The sequence below is a fragment of the Rattus norvegicus genome, chromosome 7, assembly GCF_021556685.1.
Source record: "Rattus norvegicus strain SHRSP/BbbUtx chromosome 7, alternate assembly SHRSP_T2T, whole genome shotgun sequence".
Lineage (NCBI taxonomy): Eukaryota > Metazoa > Chordata > Mammalia > Rodentia > Muridae > Rattus > Rattus norvegicus.
The window spans coordinates 102,755,301-102,777,948 of NC_141540.1; the positions used below are offsets into that span (position 1 = coordinate 102,755,301).

Below are 22,648 nucleotides of genomic sequence, written 5' to 3' on the forward strand. Positions count from 1 at the left end.
CAGCTGCATGTATATTCATCAAACTTTGAAGCAAATTTCCAATACTTAAAACCAAGTTACTTCATGTTTAAAATCTGTATTTTCTACAATTTTCCAGAAATGATACCACAGAAAATAATGGCCCATCATTTCCGTGGGTAGCTGCTGCCTCCTGGAAATAGCTATGTGTGTCCAGCTTTGCCTCTGATCTAACCATCTTGTTACTATATTCACTGGCGTTCAGCATGTTGTTCTCTAGAGGATTTTCAGGTTAGGATCCATACTTTAGGCTAAAGATACTTGTTTATACTTCCTTGTTATAGGAAATCAATAATAGATTTATAAAGCAAATAGAGTATAAAGTAAAGATAAAATAAATTATAAAGTAAACATCTAACAAATAGGAAAAAGTCACCTTTTTGTTTTTTAAAGTTTCTACATGGTAAATCCATCTAACATCTAGCATGGTGGCTAACATACATACCCAGTTATTTCACATGATGGTTTTGTTGTTGGTTGGTTGGTTGGTTGGTTGGTTGGTTTTTTTGTTGTTTGTTTGTTTTGTTTTTGTAATTCGTATCTCCAGAGGTAGACTGGAGTGTTGTTGAAGGGGGCCTATTCCAAGACTTTGCTTGGTGTTCATTTGTGTCAACTGATTGCTAGTAACCCAGAATCATTCATTTCCTGAGATAGCTACTTCTCCAGAGACAACAAGTGGAAAGGTGAGAGAAAACCACAATGTGCTATACCACTCATGGACTCTACAGTTTTATTGCAATAATGTTTTACCCACTCAGAATATAACTCTAAGCAGGGCAACAATTATCAATTTCCTATTGTCAGAAAAAAGTCCTTAAGGTAAAAAAGAAGGCCTCAAGTGACTTTTAATAGAGTCACACAATAAACTGAGTAACCTAAAGGGCTCTTTCTCTGAGCCATAGCCTCAGGAGGTAGCACCCAGAATCACTTCCTGCTCTAATTTTTACTTAATATAGTCTAAATAGAGTCCTACCTACTATTCATGACACATGCCCTCCCTTGTGAATCTTTCTAGTGCAATTCTAATTCCTCTTATCAGTCTTCTAGTGGATGAAAGAATATTTGTACATAGAAGGATGAGCATGCAGAACTCATAGAATTTAGGCAAAGAATTTGTTTTAGATCTCATTGCTTTTTCTTTTTTCCCTGGACTATTCTCTTAGAACTACTGAATAACAATTAACCTGTCACTGTCACTGGGTGAAACTTCAGGCCAGTGTTCATCACCCTAATAAACAAGGAATGTGTACTCTTCATCCTTAAACTACACTTCCCAGTACAGAGTATCATGCGGAGCCCCTGGCTTTCAAGAAGAATAAGATGAGGCTTTTCTCTGATTCACGCTAACAACTACAGTCTCTGACAGGCAGGTGTCCCGCCCAAGAGAAGGACCACTTTTCAACTTCTTATTTTGCTGTCTATTCTCCATCCTTCCCATTCAGTTGAAATGAGAAGAGTGAAGAGAGATAAGAAAATGTTCACTGAGCTATTATATAAAATAGCCCTGAAAGCTACATCTACACCTGTACATTCAGCTTCTCTTCACCAAAGGATCAAGTTGCCTTGTTGCAGTAGTCACCCATTCCTCCCCTTGCTCTATGCTCTCACCATATGAACTTCATCCCTTAAGCAAAACATGATCATGATCTGGTACGGTCGTTTTGAGATTCTGAGGACCTTCAGTGAAAGAGGTTTCTTATTTGTCTTCAGAAACTAAGAACCCAGCATATATTTTCCATCAAATGCATTAGTGTCAGTATTTATTGGAAGACAGATGGAGGTCTATTGCATATTTACTATGTGAGAATTAAAATCACACAAGCTCCTTAGATCACTTAAAGTCAGGCTGTTAGGAGGGAAGATCAGGAATTAAGGAAGTCTTCATCTTTATTAGCAGTAGCAATACCTCACCGTGGTGTGACAGTTTTAAATGCATATGCACCTAAATGAAGCATGCTTACACTAGCTTCTTTTGAAAACTATGTAAACTATAGGAGAAGCTCTCCAACGCAGCGTAGTTCAACTTATTGTATTCATTGAATAAAATCTTATCAAATTTTCTACATAAAATATATTTCAATGAATTCTCTGATTAGAATACCTGCTACCCAGAATTCAGTTGTACTTTAGAAATTCATACCATGGTTAGAGTCTAGGAAACCTCTTTTTCCATCTATCTCAGGCTCAGGTAAGCACATCAATCACAGCACTTCCCTTTCCTGGCTGTCTCCAGTGACTGCTTCAGAGATGTATCTGTATTGCCTAGACAATATCACAGGACTTTTTTCATAGGCTTCAGAGAAACTTTTTCTGCTAATTTAAACCCAAGAGAATATAAATTTTGACTGCTTAGCCACCACCCCTCTACCAAGAGGATTGCAAAATTTGTCTGAGAATGGTGCTAGCTCAAAGAAAGATAAAGAAAGAGATATTGAACCACAGAAATACTATTTGAGTTTGTGAGTAATTTTCTACATTTAGTCAATATTAGTTTGAGGCTGTATATCTACTTATCTGCCGTCTCTTCATATCATTCATTTTATCTATATAAAATAACAAATAAATATGTCTTGTAATCTAAGTAGGTGAAACAACTTGTTTTGCTTGAAATGTAAATGGTCTTAACAGATTAATAAACTTTGTCAACTAGGAAGTTTCCTATAAATTCAGATTTTATAATTTCCACCTGGAAAGTATGGATAAGACCACCTATAAATAGCTGAGAACTCGCTCTCTGCTCCCAGACCCCATAGGAGAGAGACCTCACCGCCTGGTCAGGTGGGCACTCCTGAGGCTGCAGAGCGGAAGAGACCACCAACACTGCCCACCCCTGCCCACATCCCTGGCCCAAGAGGAAACTGTATAAGGCCTCTGGGTTCCCGTGGGGGAGGGCCCAGGAGTGGCAGGACCTCTGCCTCTGAGACACCGCCGGAACCTGAAGGAAACAGACCTGATAAACAGTTCTCTGCACCCAAATCCCGTGGGAGGGAGAGCTAAACCTTCAGAGAGGCAGACATGCCTGGGAAACCAGAAGAGACTGCACTCTGCACACATCTCGGACACCAGAGGAAAACACCAAACGCCATCTGGAACCCTGGTGCACTGAAGCTCCCGGAAACAGCAGCGCAGATCTTCCTGGTTGCTGCCGCCGCAGAGAGCTCGTGGGCAGCACCCCGCGAGCGAACTTGAGCCTCGGGAGCACAGGTAAGACCAACTTTTCTGCTGCAAGTGACCTGCCTAGTGAACTCAAGACACAGGCCCACAGGAACAGCTGAAGACCTGTAGAGAGGAAAAACTACACGCCTAAAAGCAGAACACTCTGTCCCCATAACAGGCTGAAAGAAAACAGGAAAACAGGTCTACAGCACTCCTGACACACAGGCTTATAGGACAGTCTAGCCACTGTCAGAAATAGCAGAACAAAGTAACACTAGAGATAATCTGATGGTGAGAGGCAAGCGCAGGAACCCAAGCAACAGAAACCAAGACTACATGGCAACATCGGAGACCAATTCGCCCATCAAAACAAACATGGAATATCCAAACACACCAGAAAAGCAAGATCTAGTTTCAAAATCATATTTGATCATGATGCTGGAGGACTTCAAGAAAGACGTGAAGAACATCCTTAGAGAAACACAGGAAAACATTAATAAACAAGTAGAAGCCTACAGAGAGGAATCGCAAAAATGCCTGAAAGTATTCCAGGAAAAGATAAATAAACAAGTAGAAGCCCATAGAGAGGAGACACAAAAATCCCTGAAAGAATTCCAGGAAAACACAATCAAACAGTTGAAGGAATTAAAAATGGAAATAGAAGCAATCAAGAAAGAACACATGGAAACAACCCTGGATATAGAAAACCAAAAGAAGAGACAAGGAGCTGTAGATACAAGCCTCACCAACAGAATACAAGAGATGGAAGAGAGAATCTCAGGAGCAGAAGATTCCATAGAAATCATTGACTCAACAGTCAAAGATAATGTAAAGCAGAAAAAGCTACTGGTCCAAAACATACAGGAAATCCAGGACTCAATGAGAAGATCAAACCTAAGGATAATAGGTATAGAAGAGAGTGAAGACTCCCAGCTCAAAGGACCAGTAAATATCTTCAACAAAATCATAGAAGAAAACTTCCCTAACCTAAAAAAAGAGATACCCATAGGCATACAAGAAGGCTACAGAACTCCAAATAGATTGGACCAGAAAAGAAACACCTCCCGTCACATAATAGTCAAAACACCAAATGCACAAAATAAAGAAAGAATATTAAAAGCAGTAAGGGAAAAAGGTCAAGTAACATATAAAGGCAAACCTATCAGAATCACACCAGACTTTTCACCAGAAACTATGAAGGGCAGAAGATCCTGGACTGATGTCATACAGACCCTAAGAGAACACAAATGCCAGCCCAGGTTACTGTATCCTGCAAAACTCTCAATGGAGAAACCAAGATATTCCATGAAAAAACCAAGTTTACACAATACCTTTCTACAAATCCAGCACTACAAAGGATAATAAATGGTAAAGCCCAACATAAGGAGGCAAGCTATACCCTAGAAGAAGCAAGAAACTAATCGTCTTGGCAACAAAACAAAGAGAAGAAAAGCACACAAACATAACCTCACATCCAAATATGAATATAACAGGAAGCAATAATCACTATTCCTTAATATCTCTCAACATCAATGGCCTCAACTCCCCAATAAAAAGACACAGATTAACAAACTGGATACACAAAGAGGACCCTGCATTCTGCTGCCTACAGGAAACACACCTCAGAGGCAAAGACAGACACTACCTCAGAGTAAAAGGCTGGAAAACAACTTTCCAAGCAAATGGTCAGAAGAAGCAAGCTGGAGTAGCCATTCTCATATCAAATAAAATCAATTTTCAACCAAAAGTCATCAAAAAAGATAAGGAAGGACACTTCATATTCATCAAAGGAAAAATCCACCAAGATGAACTTTCAATCCTAAATACCTATGCCCCAAATACAAGGGCACCTACATATGTAAAAGAAACCTTACTAAAGCTCAAAACACACGTTGCACCTCACACAATAATAGTAGGACACTTCAACACCCCACTCTCATCAATGGACAGATCATGGAAACAGAAATTAAACAGAGACGTAGACAGATTAGAGAAGTCATGAGCCAAATGGACTTAACGGATAATTATAGAACATTCTATACTAAAGCAAAAGGATATACCTTCTTCTCAGCTCCTCATGGTACTTTCTCCAAAATTGACCATATAATTGGTCAAAAAACGGGCCTCAACAGGTACAGAAAGATAGAAATAATCCCATGCGTGCTATCGGAACACCACGGCCTAAAGCTGGTCTTCAATAACAATAAGGGAAGAATGCCCACATATACGTGGAAATTGAACAATGCTTTACTCAATGATAAACTGGTCAAGGAAGAAATAAAGAAAGAAATTAAAAACTTTTTAGAATTTAATGAAAATGAAGGTACAACATACCCAAACTTATGGGATAAATGAAAGCTGTGCTAAGAGGAAAACTCATAGCGCTGAGTGCCTGCAGAAAGAAACAGGAAAGAGCATATGTCAGCAGCTTGACAGCACACCTAAAAGCTCTAGAACAAAAGGAAGCAAATACACCCAGCAGGAGTAGAAGGCAGGAAATAATCAAAATCAGAGCTGAATTCAACCAAGTAGAAACAAAAAGGACCATAGAAAGAATCAACAGAACCAAAAGTTGGTTCTTTGAGAAAATCAACAAGATAGATAAACCCTTAGCCTTAACGAGAGGACACAGAGAGTGCATCCAAATTAACAAAATCAGAAATGAAAAGGGAGACATAACTACAGATTCAGAGGAAATTCAAAAAATCATCAGATCTCACTACAAAAGCCTATATTCAACAAAACTTGAAAATCTGCAGGAAATGGACAATTGCCTAGACAGATACCAGGTACCGAAGTTAAATCAGAAACAGATAAACCAGTTAAACAACACCATAACTCCTAAGGAAATAGAAGCAGTCATTAAAGGTCTCGCAGCCAAAAAGAGCCCAGGTCCAGATGGGTTTAGTGCAGAATTCTATCAGACCTTCATAGAAGACCTCATACCAATATTATCCAAACTATTCCACAAAATTGAAACAGATGGAGCACTACCGAATTCCTTCTATGAAGCCACAATTACTGTTATACCTAAACCACACAAAGACCCAACAAAGAAAGAGAACTTTAGACCAATTTCTTTTTTGAATATCGACGCAAAAATACTCAATAAAATTCTGGCAAACCGAATCCAAGAGCACATCAAAACAATCATCCACCATGATCAAGTAGGCTTCATCCCAGGCATGCAGGGATGGTTTAATATACAGAAAACCATCAACGTGATCCATTATATAAACAAACTGAAAGAACAAAACCACATGATCATTTCATTAGATGCTGAGAAAGCATTTGACAAAATTCAACACCCCTTCATGATATAAGTCCTGGAAAGAATAGGAATTCAAGGCCCATACCTAAACATAGTAAAAGCCATATACAGCAAACCAGTTGCTAACATTAAACTAAATGGAGAGAAACTTGAAGCAATCCCACTAAAATCAGGGACTAGACAAGGCTGCCCACTCTCTCCCTACTTATTCAATATAGTTCTTGAAGTTCTAGCCAGAGCAATCAGACAACAAAAGGAGGTCAAGGGGATACAGATCGGAAAAGAAGTCAAAATATCACTATTTGCAGATGATATGATAGTATATTTAAGTGATCCCAAAGTTCCACCAGAGAACTACTAAAGCTGATAAACAACTTCAGCAAAATGGCTGGGTATGAAATTACCTCAAATAAATCAGTAGTCTTCCTCTACACAAAAGAGAAACAAGCCGAGAAAGAAATTAGGGAAACGACACCCTTCATAATAGACCCAAATAATATAAAGTACCTCGGTGTGACTTTAACCAAACAAGTAAAAGATTTGTACAATAAGAAATTCAAGACACTGAAGAAAGAAAGAAGATGAAAAGATCTCCCATGCTAATGGATTGGCAGGATTAATATAGTAAAAATGGCCATTTTACCAAAAGCAATCTACAGATTCAATGCAATCCCCATTAAATACCAATCCAATTCTTCAAAGAGTTAGACAGAACAATTTGCAAATTCATCTGGAATAACAAAAAACCCAGGATAGCTAAAACTATCCTCAACAATAAAAGGACTTCAGGGCAATCACTATCCCTGAACTCAAGCAGTATTACAGAGCAATAGTGATAAAAACTGCATGGTATTGGTACAGAGACAGACAGATAGACCAATGGAATAGAATTGAAGACCCAGAAATGAACCCACACACCTATGGTCACTTGATTTTTGACAAAGGAGCCAAAACCATCCAATGGAAAAAAGATAGCATTTTCAGCAAATGGTGCTGGTTCAACTGGAGGTCAACATGTAGAAAAATGCAGATGGATCCATGCTTATCACCCTGTACAAAGCTTAAGTCCAAGTGGATCAAGGGCCCCCACATCAAACCAGATACACTCAAACTAATAGAAGAAAAACTAGGGAAGCATCTGGAACACATGGGCACTGGAAAAAATTTCCTGAACAAAACACCAATGGCTTATGCTCTAAGATCAAGAATCGACAAATGGGATCTCCTAAAACTGCAAAGCTTCTGTAAGGCAAAGGACACTGTGGTTAGGAAAAATGGCAACCAACAGATTGGGAAAATATCTTTACCAATCCTACAACAGATAGAGGCCTTATATCCAAAATATACAAAGAACTCAAGAAGTTATACCGCAGGGAGACAAATAACCCTATTAAAAAATGGGGTTCAGAGCTAAACAAACAATTCACAGCTGAGGAATGCCGAATGACTGAGAAACACCTAAACATCTTTAGTCATAAGGGAAATGCAAATCAAAACAACCCTGAGATTTCACCTCACACCAGTGAGAATGGCTAAGATCAAAAACTCAGGTGACAGCAAATGCTGGCGAGGATGCGGAGAAAGAGGAACACTCCTCCATTGTTGGTGGGGTTGCAGACTGGTACAACCATTCTGGAAATCAGTCTGGATTGAAAAATTGGACATTGAACTGCCTGAGGATCCAGCTATACCTCTCTTGGGCATATACCCAAAAGATACCCCAACATATAAAAAAGACACGTGCTCCACTATGTTCATCGCAGCCTTATTTATAATAGCCAGAAGCTGGAAAGAACCCAGATGCCCTTCAACAGAGGAATCTATACAGAAAATGGGGTACATCTACACAATGGAATATTACTCAGCTATCAAAAACAATGACTTTATGAAATTCGTAGGCAAATGGTTGGAACTGGAAAATATCATCCTGAGTGAGCTAACCCAATCACAGAAAGACATACATGGTATGCACTCACTGATAAGTGGCTATTAGCCCAAATGCTTGAATTACCCTAGATGCCTAGAACAAATGAAACTCAAGAAGGATGATCAAAATGTGAATGCTTCACTCCTTCTTTAAAAGGGGAACAAGAATACCCTTGGCAGGGAAGAGAGAGGCAAAGATTAAAACAGAGACTGAAGGAACACCCATTCGGAGCCTGCCCCACATGTGGCCCATACATATACAGCCACCCAATTAGACAAGATGGATGAAGCAAAGAAGTGCAGACCGACAGGAGCCGGATGTAGATCGCTCCTGAGAGACACAGCCAGAATACAGCAAATACAGAGGTGAATGCCAGCAGCAAACCACTGAACTGAGAATAGGACCCCCATTGAAGGAATCAGAGAAAGAACTGGAAGAGCTTGAAGGGGCTCGAGACCCCATATGTACAGCAATGCCAAGCAACCAGAGCTTCCAGGGGCTAAGCCACTACCTAAAGACTATACATGGACTGACCCTGGACTCTGACCTCATAGGTAGCAATGAATATCCTAGTAAGAGCACCAGTGGAAGGGGAAGCCCTGGGTCCTGCTAAGACTGAACCCCCAGTGCTGTTGTGGGGAGGGCGGCAATGGGGGGAGGGTGGGGAGGGGAACACCCATAAGGAAGGGGAGGGGGGAGGGGGATATTTGCCCGGAAACCGGGAAAGGGAATAACACTCGAAATGTATATAAGAAATACTCAAGTTAATAAAAAAAACAATAAAATATCAATTGTGATAAAAAAAATCTGAGAACTCCATGCATGAATTCACGTGACCTATAAACAATAATCCTTACTTGTTTACCCAGATACTGTGACAATGCCTAGAGATATAGAAATTTCATCTTGCTTTTCAAGTAGCTCATAATTCTAGCAGGAATCAGATTCTAAAAGTCTAATCATAATGTATGTGAAGGAGTGAAATACAAAGTAACTGGGGAAGAGTTTAAAGGAAGAGTAACTTACTATTGGTCTATGAATAGACTTCCTAATTAATGGATAGAATGAGTTTGTAGATAAAGGGGTGAGTGGATCAGAAGAATGTTCCTTTTCCATCCAGGCTACATGACAGCATCATTTGGGAGTGTTGCAATAGTTCTGATACTGGGACTCACCTGCAGAGTAATGAATGTGGACTCTGGAGTGATGTCCAGGCACTGATGCTTCCCGGAAGCCCCAGAAATAAGTCTTCCACACATCCTGGATTCTCCAAGCACCATCTATAGTTGCCAATGAGAAGAACAATGCTGAGTCTCTACGTATCCCAGTCACTTTGGGAAGTATATGATTTTCTGGTATCAGGGTTCTGACCTGACAGTGTGATTAAACAGCAGAGGGTAGGATCAAAACACTGGGTTTGAAAGGTCTCCACATGTAGTTTCAGCCATAGTTTTAATATATCCATAAAGAGTTCATCATTCTGGAGGCATTACATAAACTAGATGATATTGTCAATTTAACACTAACTAGAGTCACTTGGAAGGAAGGAACCTCATCTTGAGGAATGTTGCACTCAGATTGGCCTGTAGGCATGTTTACATGGGATTTTCTTGATTTTTTTTATTGATAAGGAAGAGTCCAGTCCAGTATGGACAATATCAGTCCTAAGCAGTTGGCCCTAGCTTACAGTAAAAGTTAAACATGAGTCTTGGAGCAAACCAGTAAGAATAGTAGCACTGCTCCATGGCCTTTATGTCTGCTACTGCCCCAATGATCCTGACTTAAACACATTCTCTGGGTTCCTTTGATGATGCACTATGACTTCCTAAGTTGCGTCAATGAGTGTTTTGTCACAACAAAAGAAACAAAACTAGAACACAACTAAATGCTCATATATCTGGCTAAATGCATGCATATTTCAGGGGTATTTGGTTCTTCATAGAAAACTTTCCAAACAAAATAACAAGACTATGTTACAGATGAAGAAATACACACATTCCAAATGCAATAAGGCTTAGCCAATGTGACTGACATATACCACTTGCATGGGCAACTGAAGCCGAGATGTAAACCCTAATTTGCCTTGTTCCATGATTCAAATTCTTTTTAGTATAGCATTCATTTGTTCCAGCACTCATTGATTGTCAGCCAGTCTATTATTCTCCTAACAACCATTTAGGGAAAGTGTGTGGTTTTACTCCCAGAACATAAAACACTCCAAGAAATAAGGAGTGACCAAAGAAAAACAAGCTATCTCCTTAGAAACATAACCACACAGACTTAGGTGTAAACGACTAACTCTTGTGGAATGGACCAGCTTTAAGCCATCCCAAGTACCTCAGTCTGTGAATACAGTGAGTAGCTTGTTAAATCTTGCTCTGGATACAGCCCTGTGACTATATGACTGCCTTCATAGAAATTCAAGCCACATAAATCAGACTATGAGAAGTTCACCCATTCCAATCCACAGGGCAAGCTACATCAAATGTGCTTGATTCTCCTCTAATAAAAAAAAGACTCGAAGATCAGGAGCACCAGGGGCTTCCCACTGGGGAAGGAGTACCTGACAAGAGGGCAAAAACAGCCTTCATTTTTGAAATAAGATTTGCCTTCTGGGTACACAGAAAGGAGTTTCTTTGTCTATCTCACTCCCTGAAACAAGTGGCCTTTTGTGATTTTATCTGCCAGTGGTACCTGCATGAAGGACTGGAGGATCCTGTCATCTAAGCAGACAAAGGCTCCAGAGCCAAGGGGACAGCTACCTTTCCTCCCTTTCACCTGGATGGAGTCCCATTACAGGTACTCCCCTGCCACTTCAGAGATGCCTGCCATCATACCATCTGGCCTCAGAATGTTAGAATTCAGTGTTCATCTTTCTGTTCACCCACCAGGTCCTTTGCCCAGCTTGTAGCAGTTTCATTCCAAGCCACATTTTCAGCTTCATCACTTGCTAATGCCCACAGATAATGACCCTGTGGTGCACACACCATGGCCCCTATCATGTGCTTTCCCTCTCAGAGTGCCTTCTGCCTCTCCTCTTACTTCCTCTTCTTGGAAATACACCTACATGTTTGTCAACTCTTCTAGGAAGACTGTCTGCTGTACTGGGAACAAAGTCTTTATAAAACACACATGCATGCATACACACACACACACACACACACACACACACACACACACACACACAAAATCCACATGGATTCAGAGTATTAGCATTCAGCTTCTCAAACCTGCTTGACAAATATCTTAACCACTGAGCTATCTCCTCAGTCCCAAACAAGCAAGCTTATTTAATTCGTTCACGTTAACCACATCCTTTAAAATTCTTTTGCCAGGTTTTTCTGTCACGTTCTGATTTGAGCAGCTGTATAGTGTTTTTTTTTCCTTACATGGATGAGGTGATCTTTTGTTGGGGGCCAAAAATCTTCTGATGCGTATTATTCAATTGTTACTCTTACATAACAGGCTCTGACTAGATACTTTGGATTTTTAATTCTTCCATTCTTAGTTGATTTAGTCCATAAGCTTTGGTGTACAGCGTCATATAGTAGCAGTTGTTTTACACACACATATACATGTGTGTGTTATATGTTATAACATGGTATATGCTATAAGGACTTTGTAATGTTATATAAATATATTATAATATTATATACTATTATATAATATATTATTACAATTATAATATATTACATATACCTCCATTTGCTTTTATAGGTCTATTGCTTTTGAATACACCTTAGAGGATTTCAACTAAATAATATCTACATGTTAGACTCTGTGGAAGCCTAATTTTCATCATTCTCTACTTTTAATCCTCACTTTTTCCATAATGCTACCATATTAGTACTGGAATGTTTATATGCAGTAAAATCATCTGGAGATCTTGGGCCTCCTATTCAGTTATAATTAGTAAGTTTGAAGTAGAGCTCAATAATTGATATGCGTTATATACTCAGTAGTATTAATACTGATAAGTGAGGAGCTTCCATTTGAAACTCACTGATCTATGCCCAGTTAAATGTTCTTGGGCCTATAGAATGCATGCTAAATTATTGGTTTACAATTCTATGTTTCCACTCACTCAGTCAATAAGACAGATAATGAAAGTGATTCCATAAAAATCTGAAAATTCTAATTATCTATTGTTGTGAAATGAATCATCCTAGCTTAAAATAACAAATTCATATATTTTCATCACTTCTTTTTTGTCTACACATTTACTTTATTAGAAAAATGACTTTATTATAATGAGCTTACAAAAACCACTTTGGGTAGCCTGGTCCCAAACTCTAAGCACCTTGGTGAATTTCCACACAGTTAGAAAGGTCATTCTAAAGCCATGGAGCTTGGTTTCTGGTTTAATATTTCACTGTCACGTTTTTATTCACTCATTGAACACTAACAACAACAACAAAAAAAAAATACTATGTCAGCCGAAACTAGAAAAATAGCATTATGTCCTTTATGAGAACTCTTGTTCTTTTGCATTCATTTCATTGCTTCTCATCTCTTGATATTACTCTTTCTTGATTTCTTTTTAAAATGTAATACTGTATACCATACTGAACATCTGTTTACACATATACATGTATGCATTATAAGCTCAGATATACATAATGAAGGAGAACATGCAATTTTTCTCCTGTCTCATCATTTCTAAGGGTTGACAATTATGAGTGGCTCTGCTGAATGGCTTAAGTTCAAGATCTTTTGAGGTTTTAGTCAAACTGCAGCCTTTTCTGAAAGCTCATTGAGAGGATCTTTTTCTAAGCTCAAATATATGGTGCTACCAGGTCTCATTGGTGTTAACAAGAAACTCAGATTCTTTCCTTCAATGTGCTGGTGTCTTCCAGAGATAGAAACTGGCCTCCTCCAGAACAAATGCTTCACCTGTTTCAAACCACGTTTCAGGGTGGGAAGGGATTTTATGAGAGTGTAATAAGTACAGGTGCATATCAATTACTGACTACCTGTCAGAGTAGCCATAGGAAACCAAGGCGGTTCTTTTGTGTACAGTATCTAGGGGTGACCTTCCTCAGGAGAGGGAATGCTTACAGACAAGGCTGAAAAAGAGGAATTAGCCAGCTGTATCAAAACTGAAGAGTAGAAACTTCTAGATGTAAGAAAACCTAATACAACAAGCAGATTAGATGAGAAGAATAAAAACTAGGTAAGTATAGTTACCCTGTGGGGAGAGCCAACATCAATGATATCAACAACAGTGACAATTCTATAGGCTTTATCATGTTCAGTAATGTGCATGGCAATGTGACAAAAAATGTCCATTGTTTCTAACTTCAAAGAACTGACATATCAGTTAAAAAAACACTCTCTAAGTTTTTCAATTTGTGTAATAAGAAGGGGAAAAGTCAAGATAAATTGGCTTCAATGTGTTTCCATTACCATACCCATTACTTCTCCCTGTGTGGGTCCCAATTATGTTTCATCAACCTGTGAGCAAGAATTTGAGAAAAAATGCCAATTAATTGAAGGAAGAAAAGCCTGTTTTATATCTATCAAATTTAATGAGCCCAGACCTTTCCAATACTGAATAATGCTCAACTTAGAGCTGTGGAAGCACCAGAAGATCACAGAGTGCATTCCAGCCTTCCTTTAACCTCCAACTTGAATCAGGAAGACACTGGAAATATTGTGTTGTGGAAACAAGCCCAAGTATTGTTTGGAGAAAAATGGCCCCATAGCCTCCTATGCTTGAATACTGAGTCACTAGAAAGTGGCACTACTTGGCAGGGATTAGGAAGTGTGTCCTTGTTGGAGTAGGTGTGGTCTTGTTAGAGAAAGTTTACCACTGTGGGCTGGGCTTTGAGGTTTCACGGGCCCAATCCAGGTCCAGTCACAATTTCCCTCCCACTGCTTATGGATCCTGTTATAGATCTCTCAGCCACTTCTCCACTACCATATCTGCCTGCATGTCACTATGTTCCTATGAAGAAAAGGAACTAAATATCTGAAACTGTAAATAAGTCCCAATGCTTTCCCTTACAAGAATTGCTTTGGTCATTTCTCTTCAGAGCAGTACAACACTAAGACACCAAACTATCATGGCATCATCCATGGTTCTCCATCCACTGATTTGATCAATAGATATACTGAACAGCTGTCCCGGGCACAGTGCTTGAGGCAAGGAAAGAATGATTAGATGCCGGGATCAGGGCCTAGGTCAGCCTGCTATCCACCTGCAGGTGTGACACAGACAGCCTCAGGAATACGAAGCAAAGAGAAAGGAGAAGAAAGAAACTGTGGAGCTGTCTGAACATCTTTGCTTCAAAACCAGCAGCAACACATTTTATATTTACCCTGTAAGATTTTTGCCTCAAAGTCTTCTCCTCAAAGAATGCAGAAAAGCACTTTACACAATCTTTTCTTAGGTAACAGTAATGACAAAAAAATCAACAAACTGTGCCCTATGCAACAAACCCAACCTTCTGCCCAGTTTTATTTACCTTCAAGATAAGAATGGTGATTAAATTTCTAAGGAGTCAAAAATACAGCGAAAAGTACACTCTCATTATTGATAAAATTAAAATCCCAGTTTCCCTGAAGTTTTCTCACAGCCATCCTCCCTCATATGGTGCTGTCTAGAGTTGTTTGATGTGAGAATGGCAGAGCAAGGTAACTGTGATAGACCACGTGGTTCCTTTATATAAATTCCTTCAGACCACCAATATAGTCATATAGCTAATATTTCCCTATATTTTTTCATGCCTTTAATTCCCAGGACATCTTTTTTTTTAATTTTAAAATTTTTCATTATCTTTAATTAAAATTTTTAATTTAAAATTATTTTTAATTTATCTTAAATTTTTCTTATCAGACCCATTTATACAATTGTCGATTGTGTGGGTTCTGTTTTTTTTTAATTTTTATTTTTTTTAACTCTTTTTTAAATTTATTTAATACTTAATAATAATTCTTTGGTTTCCGGGCAAACATCCCCCTCCCCCCTCCCCTTACTTATGGGTGTTCCCCTCCCCAACCTCCCCCCATTGCCGCCCTCCCCCCAACAGTTTAGTTCACTGGGGGTTCAGTCTTAGCAGTACCAAGGGCTTCCCCTTCCACTGGTGCTCTTACTAGGATATTCATTGCTACCCATGAGGTCAGAGTTCAGGGTCAGTCCATGTATAGTCTTTAGGTAGTGGCTTAGTCCGTGGAAGCTCTGGTTGCTTGGGATTGTTGTTCATATGGGGTCTCAAGCCCCTTCAAGCTCTTCCAGTTCTTTCTCTGATTCCTTCAACGGGGGTCCTATTCTCAGTTCAGTGGTTTGCTGCTGGCATTCGCCTCTGTATTTGCTGTATTCTGGCTGTGTCTCTCAGGAGCGATCTACATCCAGCTCCTGTCGGTCTGCACTTCTTTGCTTCATCCATCTTGTCTATGTGGGTAGCTGTATATGTATGGGCCACATGTGGGGCAGGCTCTGAATGGGTGTTCCTACAGTCTCTGTTTTAATCTTTGCCTCTCTCTTCCCTGCCAAGGGTATTCTTGTTCCACTTTTAGAGAAGGAGTGAAGCATTCACATTTTGATCATCCATCTTGAGTTTCATTTCTTCTAGGTATCTAGGGTAATTCAAGCATTTGGGCTAATAGCCACTTATCAGTGAGTGCATACCATGTATGTTTTTCTGTGATTGGGTTAGCTCACTCAGGATGATATTTTCCAGTTCCAACCATTTGGCTACGAATTTCATAAAGCCGTTGTTTTTGATAGCTGAGTAATATTCCATTGTGTAGATGTACCACATTTTCTGTATCCATTCCTCTGTTGAAGGGCATCTGGGTTCTTTCCAGCTTCTGGCTATTATAAATAAGGCTGCGATGAACATAGTGGAGCACGTGTCTTTTTTATATGTTGGGGCATCTTTTGGGTATATGCCCAAGAGAGGTATAGCTGGATCCTCAGGCAGTTCAATGTCCAATTTTCTGAGGAACCTCCAGGCTAATTTCCAAAATGGTTGTACCAGTTTGCAATCCCACCAACAATGGAGGAGTGTTCCTCTTTCTCCGCATCCTCGCCAGCATCTGCTGTCACCTGAGTTTTTGATCTTAGCCATTCTCACTGGTATGAGGTGAAATCTCAGGGTTGTTTTGATTTGCATTTCCCTTATGACTAAAGATGTTGAACATTTCTTTAGGTGTTTCTCAGCCATTCGGCATTCCTCAGCTGTGAATTCTTTGTTTAGCTGTGAACCCCATTTTTTAATAGGGTTATTTGTCTCCCTGCGGTCTAACTTCTTGAGTTCTTTGTATATTTTGGATATAAGGCCTCTATCTGTTGTATTGGTAAAGATCTTTTCCCAATCTCTTGGTTGCTGTTTTGTCCTAACCACAGTGTCCTTTGCCTTACAGAAGCTTTGCAGTTTTATGAGATCCCGTTTGTCGATTCTTGATCTTAGAGCATAAGCCATTGGTGTTTTGTTCAGGAAATTTTTTCCAGTGCCCATGTGTTCCAGATGCTTCCCTAGTTTTTCTTCTATTAGTTTGAGTGTGTCTGGTTTGATTTGGAGGTCCTTGATCCACTTGGACTTAAGCTTTGTACAGGGTGATAAGCATGTATCGATCTTCATTTTTCTATATGTTGACCTCCAATTGAACCAGCACCATTTGCTGAAAATGCTATCTTTTTTCCATTGGATGGTTTTGGCTCCTTTGTCAAAAATCAAGTGACCATAGGTGTGTGGGTTCATTTCTGGGTCTTCAATTCTATTCCATTGGTCTATCTCTCTGTCTCTGTACCAATACCATGCAGTTTTTATCACTATTGCTCTGTAATACTGCTTGAGTCCAGGGATAGTGATTCCCCCTGAAGTCCTTTTGTTGTTGAGGATAGTTTTAGGTATCCTGGGTTTTTTGTTATTCCAGATGAATTTGCAAATTGTTCTGTCTAACTCTTTGAAGAATGGGATCGGTATTTTGGTGGGGATTGCATTGAATCTGTAGATCGCTTTTGGTAAAATGGCCATTTTTACTATATTAATCCTGCCAATCCATGAGCATGGGAGATCTTTCCATCTTCTGAGGTCTTCTTCAATTTCTTTCCTCAGTGTCTTGAAGTTCTTATTGTACAGATCTTTTACTTGCTTGGTTAAAGTCACACCGAGGTACTTTATATTATTTGGGTCTATTATGAAGGGTGTCGTTTCCCTAATTTCTTTCTCGGCTTGTTTCTCTTTTGTGTAGAGGAAGGCTACTGATTTATTTGAGGTAATTTCATACCCAGCCACTTTGCTGAAGTTGTTTATCAGCTTTAGTAGTTCTCTGGTGGAACTTTTGGGATCACTTAAATAAACTATCATATCATCTGCAAATAGTGATATTTTGACTTCTTTTCCGATCTGTATCCCCTTGACCTCCTTTTGTTGTCTGATTGCTCTGGCTAGAACTTCAAGAACTATATTGAATAAGTAGGGAGAGAGTGGGCAGCCTTGTCTAGTCCCTGATTTTAGTGGGATTGCTTCAAGTTTCTCTACATTTAGTTTAATGTTAGCAACTGGTTTGCTGCTATGGCTTTTACTATGTTTAGGTATGGGCCTTGAATTCCTATTCTTTCCAGGACTTTTATCATGAAGGGGTGTTGAATTTTGTCAAATGCTTTCTCAGCATCTAATGAAATGGTCATGTGATTTTGTTCTTTCAGTTTGTTTATATAATGGATCACGTTGATGGTTTTCCGTATATTAAACCATCCCCGCATGCCTGGGATGAAGCCTACTTGATCATGGTGGATGATTGTTTTGATGTGCTCTTGGATTCGGTTTGCCAGAATTTTATTGAGTATTTTTGCGTCGATATTCATAAGGGAAATTGGTCTGAAGTTCTCTTTCTTTGTTGGGTCTTTGTGTGGTTTAGGTATAAGAGTAATTGTGGCTTCATAGAAGGAATTCGGGAGTGATCCATCTGTTTCAATTTTGTGGAATACTTTGGATAATATTGGTATGAGGTCTTCTATGAAGGTTTGATAGAATTCTGCACTAAACCCATCTGGACCTGGGCTCTTTTTGGTTGGGAGACCTTTGATGACTGCTTCTATTGCCTTAGGAGTTATGGTGTTGTTTAACTGGTTTATCTGTTCCTGATTTAACTTCGGTACCTGGTATTTGTCCATGAAATTGTCCATTTCCTGCAGATTTTCAAGTTTTGTTGAATATAGGCTTTTATAGTAAGATCTGATGATTTTTTTAATTCCCTCTGAATCTGTAATTATGTCTCCCTTTTCATTTCTGATTGTGTTAATTTGGGCACACTCTCTGGGTCCTCTCATTAGTCTGGCTAAGGGTTTATCTATCTTGTTGATTTTCTCAAAGAACCAACTTTTGGTTCTGTTAATTCTTTCTATGGTCTTTTTTGTTTCTACTTGGTTGGTTTCAGCTCTGAGTTTGATTATTTCCTGCCTTCTACTCCTGCTGGGTGTATTTGCTTCTTTTTGTTCTAGAGCTTTTAGGTGTGCTGTCAAGCTGCTGACATATGCTCTTTCCTGTTTCATTCTGCAGGCACTCAGCGCTATGAGTTTTCCTCTTAGCACAGCTTTCATTTATACCATAAGTTTGGGCATGTTGTACCTTCATTTTCATTAAATTCTAAAAAGTTTTTAATTTCTTTCTTTATTTCTTCCTTGACCAGTTTATCATTGAGTAGAGCATTGTTCAATTTCCACGTATATGTGGGCATTCTTCCCTTATTGTTATTGAAGACCAGCTTTAGGCCGTGGTGTTCCGATAGCACGCATGGGATTATTTCTATCTTTCTGTACCTGTTGAGGCCAGTTTTTTGACGAATTATATGGTCAATTTTGGAGAAAGTACCATGAGGAGCTGAGAAGAAGGTATATCCTTTTGCTTTAGGATAGAATGTTCTATAATTATCCGTTAAGTCCATTTGGCTCATGACTTCTCTAATCTGTCTACGTCTCTGTTTAATTTCTGTTTCCATGATCTGTCCATTGATGAGAGTGGGGTGTTGAAGTGTCCTACTATTATTGTGTGAGGTGCAATGTGTGTTTTGAGCTTTAGTAAGGTTTCTTTTACATATGTAGGTGCCCTTGTATTTGGGGCATAGATATTTAGGATTGAGAGTTCATCTTGGTGGATTTTTCCTTTGATGAATATGAAGTGTCCTTCCTTATCTTTTTTGATGACTTTTAATTGAAAATTGATTTTATTTGATATTAGAATGGCTACTCCAGCTTGCTTCGTCTGACCATTTGCTTGGAAAGTGTTCTCCAGCCTTTCACTCTGAGGTAGTGTCTGTCTTTGTCTCTGAGGTGTGTTTCCTGTAGGCAGCAAAATGCAGGGTCCTCGTTGCGTATCCAGTTTGTTAATCTGTGTCTTTTTATTGGGGAGTTGAGGCCATTGATGTTGAGAGATATTAAGGTATAGTGATTATTGCTTCCTGTTATATTCATATTTGGATGTGAGGTTATGTTTGTGTGCTTTTCTTCTCTTTGTTTTGTTGCCAAGACGATTAGTTTCTTGCTTCTTCTAGGGTATAGCGTGCCTCCTTATGTTGGGCTTTACCCTTTATTATCCTTTGTAGTGCTGGATTTGTAGAAAGATATTGTGTAAATTTGGTTTTGTCATGGAATATCTTGGTTTCTCCATCTATGTTAATTGAGAGTTTTGCAGGATACAGTAACCTGGGCTGGCATTTGTGTTCTCTTAGGGTCTGTATGACATCTGTCCAGGATCTTCTGGCCTTCATAGTTTCTGGCGAAAAGTCTGGTGTGATTCTGATAGGTTTGCCTTTATATGTTACTTGACCTTTTTCCCTTACTGCTTTTAATATTCTTTCTTTATTTTGTGCTTTTGGTGTTTTGACTATTATGTGACGGGAGGTGTTTCTTTTCTGGTCCAATCTATTTGGAGTTCTGTAGCCTTCTTGTATGCCTACGGGTATCTCTTTTTTTAGGTTAGGGAAGTTTTCGTCTATGATTTTGTTGAAGATATTTACTGGTCCTTTGAGCTGGGAGTCTTCACTCTCTTCTATACCTATTATCCTTAGGTTTGATCTTCTCATTGAGTCCTGGATTTCCTGTATGTTTTGGACCAGTAGCTTTTTCTTCTTTATATTATCTTTGACAGTTGAGTCAATGATTTCTATGGAATCTTCTGCTCCTGAGATTCTCTCTTCCATCTCTTGTATTCTGTTGGTGAGGCTTGTATCTACAGCTCCCTGTCTCTTCTTTTGATTTTCTATATCCAGGGTTGTTTCCATGTGTTCTTTCTTGATTGCTTCTATTCCATTTTTAATTCCTTCAACTGTTTGATTGTGTTTTCCTGGAATTCTTTCAGGGATTTTTGTGTCTCCTCTCTATGGGTTTCTACTTGTTTATTTATGTTTTCCTGGAATTCTTTCAGGCATTTTTGCGATTCCTCTCTGTAGGCGTCTATTTGTTCTCTAAGGGAGTTCCTCATGTCTTTCTTGAAGTCCTCCAGCATCATGATCAAATATGATTTTGAAAGTAGATCTTGCTTTTCTGGTGTGTTTGGATATTCCATGTTTGTTTTGATGGGAGAATTGGGCTCCGATGGTGTCGTGTAGTCTTGGTTTCTGTTGCTTGGGTTCCTGCGCTTGCCTCTCACCATCAGATTATCTCTAGTGTTACTTTGTTCTGCTATTTCTGACATTGGCTAGACTGTCCTATAAGTCTGTGTGTCAGGAGTGCTGTAGACCTGTTTTCCTGTTTTCTTTCAGCCCGTTATGGGGACAGAGTGTTCTGCTTTCAGGCGTGTAGTTTTTCCTCTCTACAGGTTTTCAGCTCTTCCTGTGGGCCTGTGTCTTGAGTTCACCAGGCAGGTCACTTGCAGCAGAAAAGTTGGTCTTACCTGTGGTCCTGAGGCTCAAGTTGCTGCGGGGTGCTGCCTACGAGCTCTCTGCGGTGGCAGCAACCAGGAAGATGTGCGCCGCCCTTTCCGGGAGCTTCCGTGCACTAGGGTTCCAGATGGCATTTGGTGTTTACCTCTGGCGCCTGGATGTGCGCAGAGTGCAGCCTCTTCTGGTTTCCGAGGCGTGTCTGTCTCTCTGTAGGTTTAGCTCTCCCTCCCACGGGATTTGGGTGCAGAGAACTGTTTATCCGGTCTGTTTCCTTCAGGTTCTTGCGTTGTCTCAGGCGCAGGGGTCCTGCCGTCCTGGGCCCTCCCCTACGGGAACACAGAGGCCTTATACAGTTTCCTCTTGGGCCAGGGATGTGGGCAGGGGTGGGCAGTGTTGGTGGTCTCTTCCGCTCTGCAGCCTCGGGAGTGCCCACCTGACCAGGCGGTGAGGTCTCTCTCCCACGGGGTTTGGGAGCAGATAGCTTCTGTGGGCCGGGATCCGCGGGTGTATGACTTCTGGTAAACACCCCAGGACATCTTTAATATAAATTTATATTTACAATATAGTTGCCTTGAAGATATGGGTCTGGCCTTTTGGTAGAGTGTTTGGTTTGTATTTTGAAGATACTTAAAACTAATAACATAGACTCAGATTACTTATTTAAACCACCCAGATCCTATATGCTTTCCTAATATCAACCTATACTCAGTATAATAGGAATCTTGATGACTGATATATCATCCCCAAGCTTCACCCAATAGAAACACATACTGAGGCAGTGCACTGATCTTTTCCAATGCTTATGATTCATGAATGAGGGGCTACAGAAAGATGTGACCTGAAAAGCATAGACAACTCCAATCTTTACAGTTACGTGAGGCCCTAAGTTGCAAACAAGAAAGGAATAAATAGAAAGAAGGGTGAGAAATGCTGTGAATGCTCCTCGGATTATTGCAACTCGCTTGTTGCTAGGGTGACTGGGATGGCAGAAGCTCAGACTAACAGTTCTTCAGTAATATTAAGTAATGAAATGCATTTTAAAGTCATTTAAATTTCTCAGTACTAGCTCAAGATACTCTAACAAGAATATATTAAAGTGTCTGTTTATACTCTTAAAATACTTTCCTGAGAAAAAATTCAAATTACAAAGTAAAATTTCCCCAATATGACAATGAATAAGTAACATATCTTTTCATGGGACTATCATGGACGAGGAGGAAAAATGTAAGAGCCAGAGGATGCAAAGGAGTGGCATGGAACGATGACCATTGTAGTTATTGGCACAGGACCTATAGAGCTTCAAACCAATCTAGACCTCAGCATGAACTTGAGCAATTATTTCCAGGCCACACCTCTTACTGAGGTGATAGTCACTGGGTGAAGAAGAATCATTTGTTTTTAGGGTGTACCCACTGGTAGTTTGCTCTTGTTATTGTTGTTGTTCAGTC

The 22,648-nt window shown here is 39.6% G+C and overlaps 1 protein-coding gene across 2 annotated transcripts in view; it reads right to left on the minus strand.

Annotated features, from left to right (window-relative positions):
• The window catches only part of LOC148004814 (uncharacterized), a 129,133-nt gene that overhangs the window by 19,825 nt on the left and 86,660 nt on the right, over positions 1-22,648 (minus strand). For both annotated transcript variants that reach the window (XM_087559809.1, XM_087559811.1), the window contains exon 3: positions 9,548-9,652. In XM_087559809.1, coding sequence (XP_087415935.1) covers positions 9,548-9,652 — 105 coding nt within the window. The remainder of the gene's footprint in view (positions 1-9,547; positions 9,653-22,648) is intronic.